The 17,760-nt window shown below is 44.4% G+C and overlaps 1 protein-coding gene across 1 annotated transcript in view; it reads left to right on the plus strand.

The window, feature by feature from the left end:
- TOM1L1 (target of myb1 like 1 membrane trafficking protein) overlaps window positions 1-16,985 on the plus strand; it is a 57,028-nt gene extending 40,043 nt beyond the window's left edge. The window contains exons 8-15 of the mRNA XM_080994561.1: window positions 3,785-3,918; window positions 5,066-5,126; window positions 5,902-6,022; window positions 7,551-7,653; window positions 7,972-8,032; window positions 11,922-12,000; window positions 14,283-14,364; window positions 15,350-16,985. Coding sequence (XP_080850687.1) covers window positions 3,785-3,918; window positions 5,066-5,126; window positions 5,902-6,022; window positions 7,551-7,653; window positions 7,972-8,032; window positions 11,922-12,000; window positions 14,283-14,364; window positions 15,350-15,416 — 708 coding nt within the window. The 3' untranslated portion in view covers window positions 15,417-16,985. The remainder of the gene's footprint in view (window positions 1-3,784; window positions 3,919-5,065; window positions 5,127-5,901; window positions 6,023-7,550; window positions 7,654-7,971; window positions 8,033-11,921; window positions 12,001-14,282; window positions 14,365-15,349) is intronic.
- Window positions 16,986-17,760: the final 775 nt, after the last annotated feature.

Here is a 17,760-nt window from a genome sequence, read left to right on the forward strand (position 1 = left end):
GCGGAGAATGGTGTCCTGGGAAATAATTTTCTTTGGCAGCCCCTGAATTGTGGAACTATCTCCCCACAGAGATGCATCCCAAATCTTTATTGTACAGATTTCACTGTGTGCCGAAGACGCAACCTCTGTATCCTGACCTGCAGCGTGAAAGGGCTGCATCCTATTAAGTCCTACTCAAGAGTAGACCCGCTGGAATTAACAAACCGAACTTGGTTGTGACTGTTAACCTCAGTAGGGCTCAGATGTGCCAACTCCATGGGACTGAGGCCTCTAGGTAAAGGTAAAGGGATCCCTGACCATTAGGTCCAGTCGTGACCGACTCTGGGGTTGCGGCATTCATCTCGCTTTATTGGCCGAAGGAGCCGGCGTTTGTCCGCAGACAGCTTCCGGGTCATGTGGCCAGCATGCCGAAGCCGCTTCTGGTGAACCAGAGCAGCGCACGGAAACGCCGTTTACCTTCCTGCCAGAGCGGTACCTATTTATCTACTTGCACTTTGACGTGCTTTCAAACTGCTAGGTTGGCAGGAGCAGGGACCGAACAACAGGAGCTCACCCTGTCACGGGGATTCGAACCACCGACCTTCTGATCGGCAAGTCCTAGGCTCTGTGGTTTAACCCACAGCGCCACCCGTGTCCCTACTGAGGCCTCTACAGGCCCCCAAATGTCTGCTGGGCCAGGGCTCACCCCTTTCCCAATCTTGAGGGGACACAGGAGGCCGCGCGACATTGGGAGACACTAAACAAACCTAGTAAGCCTCTCCCGATGTGACAGTTGTCACGCACGCATGATGTCACACAATGCGCGATGCACGTGACGTCAGCCCCCCAATGTTGGGCGCAACTCAGTGCTTGCGGTAGGGCTACTCTTGAGTGGGATTAGCATTTGATACAACCCAAGGTATTTTGCCGGATTCATACTGTTCTGTTCAATTTAGAATAGCTCTGCTTGTTTTAGAATGGTCATGTTTTCATAATTGTATATTTTGTTGTTGTAACCTGGCCTTGTACCTTATGGTGAATGGCGGTTAGCAAACCTTATAAACGAATAAACAGGGAAGGTCTGCAATCTGGTGAATGGTGATGCTGCCATACGAGTTTTGCAAATGGCCAGAAATGCAAACTACTCACTTTTTTTTGGACACACAGTGGTGATAGCTTAATTTCTCTTGCATTTATGGGCGTTCCCGGTTTTGATCTGGGGCTATCGTTCCTTCCCCACCATGCAGTTTTAAAATGATATAGAGCAGTGCAATTAACAACATAATGGCGCACACAGCCACCTCGTAAAAACAGCAGTAAAAAAGAGCAAGCCAATTATATGCACTGATTTATTGTAGTTTATCTGTAGAAACTCCGTTTCCTCCCACGCATGCATCTTTTATAGGTTGGCTTTTGTTTGTTTGTTCCTTCCGCCAAAGCTGAAGGATTCTTTCTCGGATATGAATTGCCTGCAGTTTTGTTTTGTTTTTGTAAAAACAACTCATACAACCTTTTCTAAAGCATCTCCAAGCTTCTGGCCTTTGGTGATTTGGAGCTATTTTCTAACCTTGAGGCACACCTCAAGGCTGTTGCAGCATCAGGTTGACACCAGGTGTTGTGATGTGATGTCATGTTGTGTTTTGTTTTTAACAATGAGACTCATTAATGGAGGACATGATGGCTAAACACGAGAACACCATTAATGGTTACCAGATGCTATGCCATAGCTGTCAACTTTTCCCTTTTCTTGCGAGGAATCCTATTCAGAATAAGGGGATTTCCCTTAAAAAGGGGGAAATGTCTATGCTATGCATAAGCAATAATCAGGGATGGGGATACTGTGACCCTCTCAGATGTTAGGTAAAGGGTAAAGGGACCCCTGACCATTAGGTCCATTCGTGGCCGACTCTGGGGTTGTGGTGCTCATCTCGCTTTATTGGCCGAGGGAGCCGGCGTACAGCTTCCGGGTCATGTGGCCAGCATGACTAAGCCGCTTCTGGCGAACCAGAGCAGCGCATGGAAATGCCGTTTACCTTCCTGCCGGAGCGGTACCTATTTATCTACTTGCACTTTGACGTGCTTTCAAACTGCTAGGTTGGCAGGAGCAAGGACTGAGCAACGGGGACTCACCCCGTCGCGGGGATTTGAACTGCTGACCTTCTGATCGGCAAGTCCTAGGCTCTGTGGTTTAACCCACAGCGCCACCCGCATCCCTCTCAGATGTTACTGGGCTACAATTTCCATGGCCCCCCTGACCACTGGCCCTGTTTGTTGGGGCTGATGGGAGTTGGGACTCCAACATCATTTAGGGGGCCACAGGCTCCTTGCTCCTGTGATGAAGGATGGCTGTCCTCATCATGCTGTACTTGTTACTTTTCCAAGAAGATGATGATAGATGAGAGAGAGAGAGAGAGAGAGAGAGAGAGAGAGAGATCTGCTGAAAATAGAGTGGACATCTCCATGTTCAGAGACTGTATAAGTCACAGTACTAAATCCTGTTTACTTCTTGTGCTGGGGCTCCTCAGAAGGATCTGGTTGGGCTCCGTAGTGAACAGGATGGTGGTGTAAATGCTCTGGCTGACAAGCTTCCTCTGTTTAGAATGGCCAACATATAATGTCTTACAGTGGTACCTCGGGTTGCAGACGCTTCAGGTTACAGATACTTCAGGTTACAGACTCCACTAACCGAGAAATAGTACCTCAGGTTAAGAACTTTGCTTCAGGATGAGAACAGAAATCGTGCTGCGGCGGCAGCGGGAGGCGCCATTAGCTAAAGTGGTTTCTCGGGTTCAGAACAGTTTCAGGTTAAGAACGGACCTCCAGAACGAATTAAGTTCTTAACCAGAGGTACCACTGTATTGAGAAACAAAGTAGGCCTGTGGCAACTCAACTCCAGATAACCCAAGCAGTTGAGCCAATCTGCAGGACACAGTAGCAGAAAACAGATTTGACCAATTGTCCCCAGGCAACTGCTTCAGAAAAAGAAGACTCTGGGAAGACTCACTGAAATCAATAGATATGTTAGTCAGTTGCTGGTTTTACTTCTCAGAGTAGGAGAATTCCTTGCACACACAATGGCCTGATTCAGACAGCCCCGGTACAATGAAGAAACTCATCTGAAGGATTTCCAGGGCAGATTGTGGAGAGGGCAAAGACTTCTTCCTTGTGTATTGTCCTTCTTTATGGTAGTCGCCAGTATCCAAAAAGAAACCCAGGGAAGAGGATATAGCCTTCCTTTTTTATTGCATCTGCTTTTAGGACAGATCAGTGCAGGACCAAGACATTTTGGTGCCCAGGCAATGACTACACACTGGGAGCCAGTGTGGTGTAGTGGTTAAGAGCGGTAGTCTCGTAATCTGGGGAACTGGGTTCGTGTCTCCGCTCCACCACATGCAGCTGCTGGGTGACCTTGGGCTAGTCACACTTCTTTGAAGTCTCTCAGCCCCACTCACCTCACAGAGTGTTTGTTGTGGGGGAGGAAGGGAAAGGAGATTGTTAGCTGCTTTGAGACTCCTTAGGGTAGTGATAAAGCGGGATATCAAATCCAAACAACTCTTCTTCTTCTTCTTCTTCTTCTTCTTCTTCTTCTTCTTCTTCTTCTTCTTCTATATTTGCTTTCCCCTTCCTTTCTAAGTCCCAATAAAGGAACCTGCTTCACCTGGAAGGGCTAGCCCTGTATGTGGTCACCAGAGCAGTGAAGAGCCTCTGATTGTGTGCCTTGGATACAAACAATGTGTATTTGACGCCCACTGTTTTTGCCCTTCAAATGCTGATAGCAAATGTCTTTCCTTTCATCCCTTGGCAGAAGCTCTATAAGACGTGTCGGGTAATGCAAGAGAGAATTATGGAACTGCTAGCAACTGTGCAGAATGAAGACGTGATCACAGAACTGATACAAGTGAATGAAAATCTGAATAATGTCCTACTGGGACATGAAAGGTAAAGCTGTTCTATATATACTGGGGACTCGTTGCTTATATATACACAGGTTATGCCAGTTTCAGGAGTGGGGAAACTGGCCCTCCCAACTCCCATCAGCCCCAGCCAACCTTGGCTCAACGGTCATGGATGATGGGAGTTGTAGTCCAACAATATTTGAAGGGCTTACAGGTTGCCTGCTCCTGCAATAAAAAAGTTGTGATCGAGCTAACAAAAGAGCTTTGTCCCCTTGCAGTGTTCCTTGGGAGTAGGCCTCATGTACACTTTCCCCTTCCCCTTCTGCTTTGGAGAGAAGTGAATGTCTGAACCAGTGGAACCTATGCTTGGCTGATGAGCATAGGATCTCATCCTGACCATGCAATATTTGCCTCTCAGCGACTGCAGAGTCTGGCATTCCCATTGTTCAGTTCACTTCCCACCCCACAGCAAGGAGCAGGGGAGAAAGCCTCTGGCCTACTTCTGATCCCACCCTTGGGAGAGGTCCTTAAGGAGATAATCTCTGAATACACTAAGTTACAAGTCTCTGTTGTGATGCTTACGTTATTTTCCGTGTCCGTTTAGGTTTCTTTTGAGACACAATTCTCTGGAGAGAAGCGAACATTGTTGCTTGCCTGTTAATCCAAGTGGCACAATGCAATTCTTTCCCTTGGCACATGAATGCTGTCCAAATGTAATGTTTTCGTTATAGAATAAATAAATAAGCAATCAAAAGATAAAATAAAAGATAAATAGAAATTGGCCCCATTACTCAAGCGCCCTAGAATAATGGGACCAATTTCTTTCTTACTGTTTTCTCTTTGGCTTGTTTATTTATTTTGAAACAAGCAAGCACCCATTCTTGACTGATGGGGCTAATTTCTCTACCCTCTGGGAGGGTTTTCTTGTAAGAAGAAACATTGGCAAAAGCTGGAAGCAGGCAAGCTAAAAAAAATCCATAACCATCTTCCTTGCTAGCTGAGGTTATAAAAAGGAGGAAAAGATAATATCCCCTCAAGGTCTGCTCAGAGACTGTGAGCTTTGCCTCCTTGGTGATTCTCAATTGACTGGCCATCTCTGGAATATGGCAAACATTGCATACACATCTTTCCGTTGTTCATCGTAACTGCATGGCTTGAAACGCAGGTACTGACCGTACCATTTCATACAGGTTCTCTCGAAACAGAGTACGCTTCTTGGAGAATCAAAGGATTCAGAACGAAGGTGCAGGGGTAAGTAATTAACAGCCCATCCTCTAGCCTGGAAAGAGCCTTCTTTTGCTAGGACAAGAATTCTGGAACCTCTGATGCTGTTAGATTCTTGGGTCTCTTGAGTCATTTTGCAACGTTTATAGTTCATGCCTTCTAAGTCTAGGCATGTTGACTCAGAAGCAAGTCAGAAGCTAAGCTTGGTGGTGCTTACTCCTATGTAAGTGTGCGTAAGATTGCAGTGCGTAAGATTCAGTGTTCCAAGGAGGACAAAGCATAACTTGCTAGTTCACCCATTACAGAGCAAGTAGCCAAATATGTCTGGGTGGTGGATGGGGGAGGAATCATTTCATTGTGTGTGTGTGTGTGTGTGTGTGTGTGTGTGTGTATAAGTCCACTGAAAAGTGGCTGCAAAAGAAAAGTGGGGAAGCAGGGAGGAGGAAACCACAATACCATCCCTAGTGCTTCTTACACAATTCTTGCTGAAGATAATTCTCTTAATGAATTTTGGCTGCAATTATCTTGAACTGTGAAGTGTTCTTCAGGATCAATACAAAATTATATCCCGCTCATTCTATTACTTGATCTGAGAACCTTCAGATTTTACAGATATAGCCGGTGAATCATAGATGGTCACACTGGTGACTTGAGGAGACCCTTACCACCAGCCAAGATCTGCTTCCATAAGAGAGCAAAAAGGACGACCTTGTTAGCAATTGCTTGTCGCTCACTGAATGTTCACCCTACACCTAATAGGGAACACTAGGTATAACCTCTGATCTCTTTTTTTCCTTTCAAGGTCAATGGCAACCAGCCATCTGCTCCTTCGTGTGATTTGCTTGACCTGGCTTCAAGCTTTTCCACGACTGTGCCAAAGCCTGGGGAAGTTGGCCCTGCACCTCCTCAGTTTTCAGAATTGAGTGAGTATGGATGTATGTATGTTTTAATTTCCCTTGTGGGAAAATATGGAAACAGACTTATCCTTGTACAGGTTCTATGGATTTGGACTGGAGAGCTGCAGTATGGAAGAGAGAGAGATTCTTATATTATTATTGTTATTATATTTGTATACTGTCCTATACCTGTAGCTCTCAGGGTGATTCACAACATAAAATAACATTATAAAAACCGCAAAATATATGATAAAAACAAATACAGTGGTACCTCAGGTTACATACGCTTCAGGTTACATACACTTCAGGTTACAGACTCCGCTAACCCAGAAATAGTACCTCGGGTTAAGAACTTTGCTTCAGGATGAGAACAGAAATTGTGCTCCGGCGGCGCAGTGGCAGCAGGAGGCCCCATTAGCCGGTGGTGCTTCAGGTTAAGAACAGTTTCAGGTTAAGAACAGACCTCCGGAACAAATTACGTACTTAACCCGAGGTACCACTGTACAATAATCCACCCTCCACAACGTATTTTAAAAGGGCATTGGGTGTCAATCAGCCAAAGGCCTGGTTGAAGAGGAACGTCTTTGTCTGGTGTATAAGGAAGGCGCCAGCCGAACCTCCCTGGGGAGAACATACCACAAAGGGGGAGCCACTGCAGAGAAGGCCCTTTCTTGTGTTGCCACCCTCCGGACCTCTTGTGGAGGAGGAACATGAAGAAGGGCCTCAGAAGTCCAGGAAGGTTCATAGAGAGGCAGTCCTTGAGATCTTGTGGTCCTGAGCCGTTTTATAGGTCAAAATCACCACTTCCCTCTTATTATTGTTAGGAAAGTGCTGTAGCTCAGTGTTAGAAAGTCTCTGCTTTGAAATCAAGAGGCCCCAATTCAGTTTCCAGCAACTTCATGCAGGGCCAGGAATATCTCCTGTGTGCAACCTTGGAGGTCTGCCTCCAGTGTAGATGGAGCTAGATGGACCAAGTGGTCTGACTCTACCTGTTTTCTTCTCAGATGCATTTCAGACACCATACTTAAGAGATGCAGACTGTGACCTAGAAGCCAGAGGCACATACATGGAGGGAAAGTACAGGCAGTTCCACCTTTGGGTGTTTTGGATCACTAGCATTGTTCCTGTACGCATCAGTAGCCAAAATTCTCCACTTCGCATGGGGAACTCTGGCTTAATTGAAGCCAGAATCTTTGCGCCAGAGCTGGCATATGAAGGGAGGAAGCGAGGGAGGAGTGCTCAGTCCCAACACACATTACCAGCTTGGTGAACCATGGCTTATAAAGCCAGGAATGATCATCTGAAGAAGGCTGTTGCGAACTGAACTTCACATGAACTCCCAAATGGTGACTAGCAGACACACATCCCCACCTTGAGTTTATTTGAAATAATGTGTTGCTGAATTCTGCTTATTGATCTATATCCTGGGCCAATGTCTTGATCAGAGTTCACCACAGTGATATAATGCCTTAGAACATTGCCTATATTTTATTTTTTGTGTTTTAAAGGTCTGCAGAAAAATCACAATCATGCCTGTTTTTCTTTATTTTTTTAGATTGCCAGCCACAAAGTGTTGCTGTTCCAAGTCCCTATCCTTCTCAGCCACCACTTTACCCTCAACTGAATTCACTCACAACTACAAATGCTGCACACACTCCGTAAGTAGCAGTTTTTGAAGCTATTTAAACCTTTTAAATGGGGTTTAAAGGATGATAGGCTAAGTTGAAAACCAGGACATGGTCATGCAAATGTCCCATCTCTGGAAGCTGGCAAAAATTAAAAAGACAGGCAAACATTTGTCAGACTCAGTACTTCATTTTGTAAGGTAATTTGTGGAAGGTCAGTACGGACTTTTGTGAACCGAGACAAATTGAAAATGCAGGGATTTAACAATGCAGCCAGAAGCTTGGATGCTGGAGTTGGAAATTTCATGTATGGTTCCTTGATGGCTTCCCATTCATTCTTTCCTCTCCTAGGTTCACATCAGAAGCACAAAGTACATGCCAAAGCTTTCCAGGTAGCTCCACATACATCAATGTAAGTAGCAAACTGTTTCTTAGTCCTTCTTCAGTAGCAAGTATCACAGAGACATAGCTTTGCACATGTTTTCTGTTTGCGTTTTCTGTTTCCCACCAGCCCCAGCCAGCATGGCCAATGGCAATGTTCAAGGATGATGGGGTTTGTAGTCCCACAACTTCTGGAGGGCCACAAGTTCCCCATCCCTGTTGGTCCAGCCGTGCAGTGTTTGTGGTGTTAGTTATAGGGGTTATTCGTCTTAACACTCTTACCAGTGCCAAACTTAACCTGAGTCCTTATGCAGCTGAAGCAGTGTCATCTATGAACAAGAGGAAAGGATCTTGGAGGCTCAGGAGAATAAACAAAGATATTTAGGAAATATTTAAAGAAGGGGGAGGTTCCCCAAATGGCCCAGGGAGTACTGAGCAATGGGTCGTCATGGAATTAAATTGGCTGGAAGAGAATTCCACTGAAGAGGAAGGTGTGGCCGAAGAAGAAGAAGAGGAAGAGGAGGTGGAGGAGGAGTTTGGATTTGATATCCTGCATTATCACTATCCGAAGAAGTCTCAAAGCGGCTAACATTCTCCTTTCCCTTCCTCCCCCACAACAAAAACTCTGTGACATCAGATATTGATTTTAGCGTAGTGCCTAAATTTTTAATCTTAATCTTAATCTTAATCTTAATCTTAAATTTTTCTTTTGAATTGTTAATATCTGTTCTTGTGTGCTGTGAGCTGTATTGTATTGCTTATGGCTTGTGCGAGTCCGCTGTTTTATTCGATTTGTTTTGTTGTGTTGTGTTTTATGGTGGGCGTAAAGCCGAATAAACATTTTGAATTTCTGTGAGCGGAGTGGGGCTGAGAGACTTCAGAGAAGTGTGACTAGCCCAAGGTCACCCAGCAGCTGCATCTGGAGGAGTGGAGACGCGAACCCGGTTCACCAGATTACGAGTCTACCGCTCTTAACCACTACACCACACTGGCTCTCAGAGCCAGAACATGACACTTCAAAATGCCCACTGATCTGCTGGGAAGCAGGAGAGGCTAGCTAGGAGAGAAGGGAAGGAGCCACAGAGCAGAACTGAGGAGAGTGGAAGTTGAGGATTTGTAGCTCTGTCTCAAATTCTTTTCCTTCTCTGGAGGTTATGGGCTCTTCTACCTTGGAGGTTTTAAGGCAGAGGTTGGATAGCCATTTGTCATGGATGCTTTAGCTGAGATTCCTGCATTGCAGGGAATAGATGGTACTTGGGGTCCCTTCTAACTGTACAATTCAATTACAGTGGTACCTCGGGTTAAGTACTTAATTCGTTCCGGAGGTCTGTTCTTAACCTGAAACTGTTCTTAACCTGAAGCACCACTTTAGCTAATGGGGCCTCCTGCTGCCGCCACACCACTGGAGCACGATTTCTGTTCTCATCCTGAAGCAAAGTTCTTAACCCGAGGTACTATTTCTGGGTTAGCGGAGTCTGTAACCTGAAGCATATGTAACCTGAAGCGTATGTAACCCAAGGTACCACTGTATTCTATTGCCCTTTGCTTTATTTCTCCTCTTCTTCTATACCACCCTGCATCTGCAGATCTCAGGGCGACTCACAACATAAACATACAAAGTACAAAACGCATGATGAAAGCAATAACAAACAAGAACAACAAACCAACACCCCCCTCCCACAAACACATTTAAAAGGGGTATAGGACGTTAGTTCTCATCCTGGGTTTCTCCAGCTGACTCCTCTTCTCTTTCCTCCTCTGAGAGGAAGGAACACAAAAGGGGTCACTGGGGGAGTGGTGCAGGAAAAACAACTTACTCCTTAACTTAAAGAAAACAAAAGAGATTATTGTGGACTTTAGGAAATGTAAACTGACTATTCAGCCACTCATGATTGAGGGGAAGTGTGTGGAACAGGTCTCGGTGTTTTGATTTCTGGGAATGGAGTTGAGAGATGACCTAACCTGGGGAGAAAACAGCAAAGACCTGATGAAGAGAGCACAGCAGAGGTTATATTTTCTGAGAATCCTCCGGAAAAAATAATCTCTCAAAGGACCTGTTGATGGCATTTTACCATTGTATTGTTGAGAGTGTATTAACTTATGGTCTGTGTGTGTGGTTTGGGAGCTGCATGGTCAGGGGGAAAACAAAGCTGTCCAGGGTTGTAAAGACTGCAGAGAGAATAATTGGGTGCACTCTTCCCACCTTGGATCAAATCTATGCTTCCAGGTGTCATAAGAAAGCTGCAGAGATAGCGCAGGATAGTGCGCACCCCAGAAATGATCTCTTTCAGCTTCTGCCTTCTGGAAGAAGGTACAGGGTTATAAAGACTAGGACTAGCCGCCTGAGAAACAGTTTCTATCCAAATGCGATTTTGGTTTTAAATGCAATGTAAGGTAGTCTCTATGAGAGTATATTGTATTTAATTATGGGGTATCAGAGTTTTTAGGGGGCTAACCAGGTTGGGATAGCTGGGATAGCAGGCTTGTTGGTTTTGAATGTCTGGTGTAGATTTTTTCGATTTTTTTTCAATTTCGTAGTTCTTTATGGGACAGTGACAATAAAGATTACCGTATCGTATTGTATGTGAATATAAAAAGAATAAGGGGAACCACCTCATTCCCTGGAGAGGTCATCTCCTGGTTCATGCCGATCAACCTGTTTTTAAATGTTCCAGAAGTGGGTTATGATGCAAGACCTGACTATAGGAATTGAGTGTGAGCTGCCCATAGAGATTTATGTAGCTGGTATTCGGCATCCGTGTTTCCATCCCCACCCCTCAAAAACCCAAAATGTAAGAGCAAAGAGTAGAGTAGAGAGTAGCTTACAACAAACCTCTAGTGTCATCAGTTGTTTTCATACACTGCATTGAAGGTTGAACTGAGTGTGGTTTACAACAACCTTGCAGTGTAGCTAAAACAGGCGAAGGGAGGCTGGGTAAACAGGATATCCGCATTCTAAAGTAATCCTCAAAAATGTATTGTCTAGAGGCCAGTGAACCAACAGGCTTGCTCCATGAGTCCGAGAGGAAATGAGATTCCACACACACCCCTCTTTAAACAGTACTCTCGTGGCTGTTGCATGGCAGACAGCATTTGAAACAAGGGAGATTGGGAAGCAGCTTGTGTTGCGACTTGTGAGCCAGCAATTATTAAAAACTCGCCCCCTCCCCAAGAAATAACCCAGAGGTTACTGCATGTCTAAGTAGCTCTGTGGAGCCCAGCTGAACCACTACAGCGGTACCTTGGTTCTCAAACTTAATCCGTTCCGGAAGTCCATTCCAAAGCCAAAGGGTTCCAAAATCAAGGCACGCTTTCCCATAGAAAGTAATGCAAAACGGATTAATCCGTTCCAGTCTTTTTAAAAACAACCCTTAAAGCAGCAATTTAACACGAATTTTACTATCTAACGAGACCATTGATCCATAAAATGAAAGCAATAAACAATGTACTGCAGTCACACATTCAGTCAGTAGCTGAACTGCGTTCCACACAGTCACAAAAAAGAGCCACAAAAATGCAAAATAAATAGCAAAAACAGACAGACCTCAGCGTAACACTCAAAACGGAAGTGTGGCACTCAAATTGGAAGCATAACACTCAAAACAGGGCATGTTCAGCTTACAAAAAAAGTTCTCAAACTGGAACACTTACTTCCGGGTTTGCAGTGTTTGGGTTCCAAATTGTTTGAGTACCAAGGCTTTTGAGAACCAAGGTACCCCTGTAAACGCTTTCTTAATCACAGAGAGAATTGTATTGCAAGCAGCAACAGGGTTAAAGGATTTCTGTCTCTGCTGATACTAACTTTAATCCTCACATTAAGAAGTAAACAATGCAAGAATAAACCAGCATGTGAGGCTAAACCAGTTTTTTCACAAAGCTATCTTCCTACATACCTGATTTAATTCATTTCATTCCCTTAGGTGAACACCTATTTAAATCCAGTACCTGTGCATCCCGTAAGCCTTCAGAGTAATGGCTTGAGAGAGGTGCCCCCAGCAGGTAGGTCTAACCAACTACAGTTGACATTACCTAAGTTGCGACTGCTTTCTTATATGTCAGCAGGATTATGTCCAACTTGGACTATGACCTGTTTTGGATAGGCTTCAAGACATGCAGATGTTAGCCAAGGTGGGAAAGTGAGACTGTGCTTTCTCAAGGGAACCATCTGCATTATGCAAGCCTGAACATGTTGGTTTAGGATAAATTACCGTATTTTTCGCCCTATAGGGCGCACCGGCCCATAGGGCACACCTAGTGTTTTTTTTGGGGGGGGAATAAAGAAAAAAAAAATTCCCCCCAGGCATGGGGCTGGGGCGGGGGAAGCCCGAGCTTCCCCCGACCCCAGCCCCCAGAACAGGCTGCTATCCACAAGCCTGGGGAGCCCGGCGGGAACTCCCGTGGGCTCCCAAGGCTTGCGGATAGCTTCCTGAAGCCTGGAGAGCGAGAGGGGTCGGTGCGCACCAACCCCTTTCGCTCTCCAGGCTTCAGCGAAAGCCTGCATTTGCCCCATAGGACGCACACACATTTCCCCTTCATTTTTGGAGGGGAAAAAGTACGTCGTATAGGGCGAAAAATACGGTATTCGTTAATTTTATCTCTGGAGAGGCCATGCATGCTGGCCCGGGCCTTCCCAGCCCTAAATGACTTGAATAATAATAATAATAATAATAATAATAATAAATTTATTATGTGTACCCCGCCCGTCTGGCTGGGTTTCCCCAGCCACTCTGGGCGGCTTCCAACAAAGATAAAAAATACACTAAAGTGTCACATATTAAAAACTTCCCTGAACAGGGCTGCCTTCAGATGTCTTCTGAATGTCAGCTAGTTGTTTATCGCTTTGACATCTGATGGGAGGGCGTTCCACAGGGCGGGCCCCACTACTGAGAAGGCCCTCTGCCTGGTTCCCTGTAACTTGGCCTCTCGCAGTGAGGGAACCGCCAGAAGGCCCTCGGAGCTGGATCTCAGTGTCCGGGCAGAACGATGGGGGTGGAGACGCTCCTTCAGATATACTGGACCGAGGCCGTTTAGGGCTTTAAAGGTCAGCACCAACACTTTGAATTGTGCTTGGAAACATACTGGGAGCCAATGTAGATCTTTCAAGACCGGTGGTATATGGTCTTGGCGGCCGCTCCCAGTCACCAGTCTAGCTGCCGCATTCTGGATTAGTTGTAGTTTCCGGGTCACCTTCAAAGGTAGCCCCACGTAGAGTGCATTGCAGTAGTCCAAGCGGGAGATAACCAGAGCATGCACCACTCCGGCGAGACAGTCTGCAGGCAGATAGGGTCTCAGCCTACGTACCAGATGGAGCTGGTAAACAGCTGCCCTGGATACAGATTTGACCTGCGCCTCCATGGACAGCTGTGAGTCCAAAATGACTCCCAGGCTGCGCACCTGGTCCTTCAGGGGCACAGTTACCCCATTCAGGACCAGGGAGTCCTCCACACCTGCCCGCCTCCTGTCCCCCAAAAACAGTACTTCTGTCTTGTCAGGATTCAACCTCAATCTGTTAGCCGCCATCCATCCTCCAACCGCCTCCAGACACTCACACAGGACCTTCACCGCCTTCACTGGTTCTGATTTAAAAGAGAGGTAGAGCTGGGTATTGAGCCGGAAAGGGGGATTTTAAGTAAGCTCAGCTTAATGCGTTTTCCAGACATCAGGGAAGAAATAAGTGAGTTCCCTTCAGCCTTTCTCAGATGTTGTTGAACTACAACTCCCATCACCCCTAGCTAGCAAGGCCAGAGCTCATGGATGATGGGAGTTGTAGTCCAACAACATCTGGGGACCCACAGGTTGAGAACCGCTGCTTCAGACCATCCTACACAATGTTGGGCGATGCAAAGGCCTAGGAAAATTAAGTTCAGCTACAGTTCTGTGTTCTAGTAATACATTTTACTAGGGAAGGACCGTCGCTCAGTGGAACATGCAAAAGGCATTCAATCTTCAGGAAAAGCTGGGAGCATATTCCCTGTCTGAAATCCTGGAGAGTTAACCTGCCACAGTTAGTGCAGAGAACCAAGCTATATGGGCCATTGGTCCAATAAGGCAACTTCCTATGTGGTTAAATATATTTGAGTCCATAAAACCTTTTCATGCTTGTATTGTGCTCTTTCCTATTGCTATGATCCACTTGTATAATTTTGCCTTACCCTAGAATTACAGAAGAAGGTGGTATTAAGGATAGCTGGGACTTTGGTTGGTTATAATTTTACGTTAGCAAAGCAAAATGATGCTAACTATTTTTTTTTTTAACATCTCTGGGTTTCCTTCTTCCACAGATGTATCAAAAAGCAGTCCGCCTCCTCCTAATTATTACGAGCTAATGGAATTTGACCCCTTGGCTCCCAGTGACAAAACAGAGTAAGTAATTTTGAGAATGACTAATTTACTGCTTGTCGTTACAGCAGATTTATAATACAATTCAGGGTGTTGGCCTCTGAAGGTAAATGAGTGATTAAATTTGGCCAAAAAACCATTCTTGGAGGCACACGTTGTTTAATCAGGACTATTTGAAAAATAAATATATTGTCGTTAGTTAAAATACATATTTAAGTAAATCCCTAGGGTTGGATCCAGAGTATCATTTCTGCTAGGTGAAAGGGACAGAGATCCAGCAGATTTCTGCAGGACAAGGTGGGATTTTTTTCAGGAAGCTGCAGGGGAAAGAATTGGCAGATATTGCCTCCCCCTCCTGCCTCTGCTGGGAGTGTCTTGTGATGGAAGTCCTACTAATAGGAACTCTGGATCCAAGCCATGGAAAAGTAATTACAAAGCTGAGGGCATGGATTCAAAGTTAGCTAAGCAGTGAGGACCTCACAGTTCTGAAGTACATGCAGCAAAACACTGCAAAAGCATTACATACAAAATCCAAAAGAGAAGATAGATTAACACAATGAGCAAAATCCACCATTGTGTGAGCAACCCTCCAAATCAGATTTTGCATGTGTGCAGGGGAGCGAATGGTGCATTCCCACCTCACAAATGGAAGTCTGCTCTGCTCACACATTTTGAGCACGGGAAACAACCCAATTATCTCCCTCACACATTGAAATTATTTCTGTTACTAGGGAACTTGTGGGCAGACGCATTGACCATTCATTTTTGCAGACATTCATTGAAGCTAAGTCCGTTGGGGTTAAAGAAAATTGTTTGAAAGGCTGGATGTGGGCTGCAGACCACGAGCTGGCCATTCTTGCTATGAGAAATTGGATACCATGGATAATGAAGCAAAATGAGTTTTATGCTATGTGGGGCTCAGCCCCTAGCTCTCCTGTAATTGTTTTGTTGACTAATCCTTGTTATTCATGTCACAAAAGAGTGTTTTATCTTGTGCTTTTGATTTCAGACCTGTATATGAAGAAATTGATGCACACCTATTCAAAGCAAGTGTTAGAAACAACACCAGTTGTTAAAAGCAGAGGTCCAAGAGAACCAGTACTTTACCAGTACTAGAGACTATTTTGATGACTCAAAACCTGTCAGTTCTGTGACAAAGAATAGGAGGACAATTTTTGGAAGATGATTTGGATACGTCATATGAAGAGATTCAAAACCTATCCTCCCTTAAGTGCATTACATTAAGTTCATTTGATCGTTAAGAATTCAAGGTTCTACTTGTGCGTATACTTTGGACCAAAGTATACAAATTCTATACATCATGAACCCCCCCCCCTAAAAAAACCATTCTTTCTAGGGAGCAAAATATCCAAGACTGTAATTATAAAAGAAACTTTGCACTTAGAAAAATAAGGTGCTTTTATTTTATGGTACATTCTGCTTAGTTATAAAAGCAAACAACTTTTTCCATAGGTAGAACTACATAATGGAACTTGATTTAAGTTGATGTGCGTCATTGTGCTAGAGGTCCAAGACCTAATCGAGGTTCAAGCTAGCCTTCAAGCTGTTATCTGGGATTTAGTGCCACATTTTGTGGGGGTGGACCTTACCCCTCTATCCTCTCAGTATAATCTTCCTGTAAAACTATTTGCTAACCAGGCACATGGTTTTGAAATCAGATGTTTCATAGCAAGTTTCTTGGTCTTCTGATGACTAGTCACTATAGCACTTTTCTCTAAATAGTTTATGTAATCCACTCATTGTATCAGACTTGCACAAGCTATTCCAAAGCAGAGGGGAACGTGAAAACAGTTTTACCTTGGTTTTTGAACAGCTTAGTTCGAAAACTCCCGAACGCCGCAAACCCGGAAGTGAGTGTTCCGGTTGGCAAACTATTTTTGGAAGCCAAGTGTCTGACAAGGCTTCTACGGCTTCCGATTGGCTGCAGGAGCTTCCTGCAGCCAATCAGAAGTTGCGCTTTGGTTTCTGAACATTTTGGAAGTCGAATAGACTTCTGGAACTGATTCCGTTTGACTTCCGAGGTACGACTGTAGTCTCATGAGGGTTTGCTGTAGTAGAAGTCTTGCTCCATTTCTGTCCTAACATTCTTTAAAGAGCTGCACGTGTGATGGGAAGCCACAAATGCTCTAGTTTTCATGGGCTTCATTGGGAGCAGCTAAACAAGGCACTAAGCAGATGGATGGAGGACAGCAAGGACATAAGCACACTCCGTTTTAAGGTATTTTGGAGCAACTCTGCCATTGTTTGTTACTGTAGCTGTTTTCCACATTAAGCAGGTACTATTAGCAACTAAAGTTATCTTTAAGCAGGTAAGGACAGTCACTTGGGTCATAGGATCATACAATGTAAAAGGGTGATGGGAGGAAGTGCCTTCTTTCTGATTTAAAGTAAAATATGTACTGCTCTGAGACTGTGACTGCCAAACCTATTTATAATGAATGTCATTACAATCAGCTGTTCAAATCAATGCTTGCTAACTGCAGATGGTACATTTTAAGTCTGATTGCTATGTAGTATTTAATTATGTTTTACAATTCCTATGCTGTTTTTATACAATCCAAATAAAATGCGGTCAGAAAGCAGGTAATGGGTGGTTTCAGTAGCTGCACAACTCTCCAGTTTAACACAGCTCTTTCCTATTTGGTTTTATAGCTTGCCTCCTGCATTTTATGTCAAATGTTTGCATGCCAGCGTTAAGTAAGGCATCACACCGTTGCTGCTTTATTTATCAGTTTATTTGCTCTGCAGCTATCCAGCTTTGAGCTGAAGTTTCTGTTGAGTCTTCACTGCATTTTGGAATCATACATTTAACATCACTGTCAGTTGTAGTGTAGATATTTTGAAACTAGCCGATGTTTCTGTTTGCCATGACCAGTACCTCTTCTGTCTTCTGCCTGCCCACCCCAAGGTACATCTATCTTTATTGGGAGTTCTATTCACATTGGCTAGGAATTTCACCCAACAAAATATACAGGGCACACAAAATTCAGGTAAAACTGTTATCAACCCAAAGTGCCAGAATCCCTAGAAATATTCTGTCATTTGATCTTTATTTTTTAAAAGGTGCTTTCATGTACTTCAAAGCATAGCTGAAATACATGCAGGAAAAGTCCCTCTGCACCCTGATATGTAAACTATATTCAGAATAAATGTCCAAAACAGTCATGATTTTTTTAAAAAAGGCAGAATAAATTTATTTATTTAAACTCCGCTTTTCACCATCTGGGTACCAATGCAGCTCTAAGGATAGTACCAAAGTTTAATATGCTAACCTTCAATGTCACTTTAACAGAAGGGAATAGTAGGAGGAAAGAGTTACGGCTAGGAGAAAGAAAGAAAGAAAGAAAGAAAAGGTCTAAAAATAATAATCAGGGAACTTATAAGAGGTGATTTCCTTTG

The sequence above is a fragment of the Podarcis pityusensis genome (genome assembly GCF_964106645.2).
Source record: "Podarcis pityusensis genome assembly, chromosome: 2".
Classification (NCBI taxonomy): domain Eukaryota; kingdom Metazoa; phylum Chordata; class Lepidosauria; order Squamata; family Lacertidae; genus Podarcis; species Podarcis pityusensis.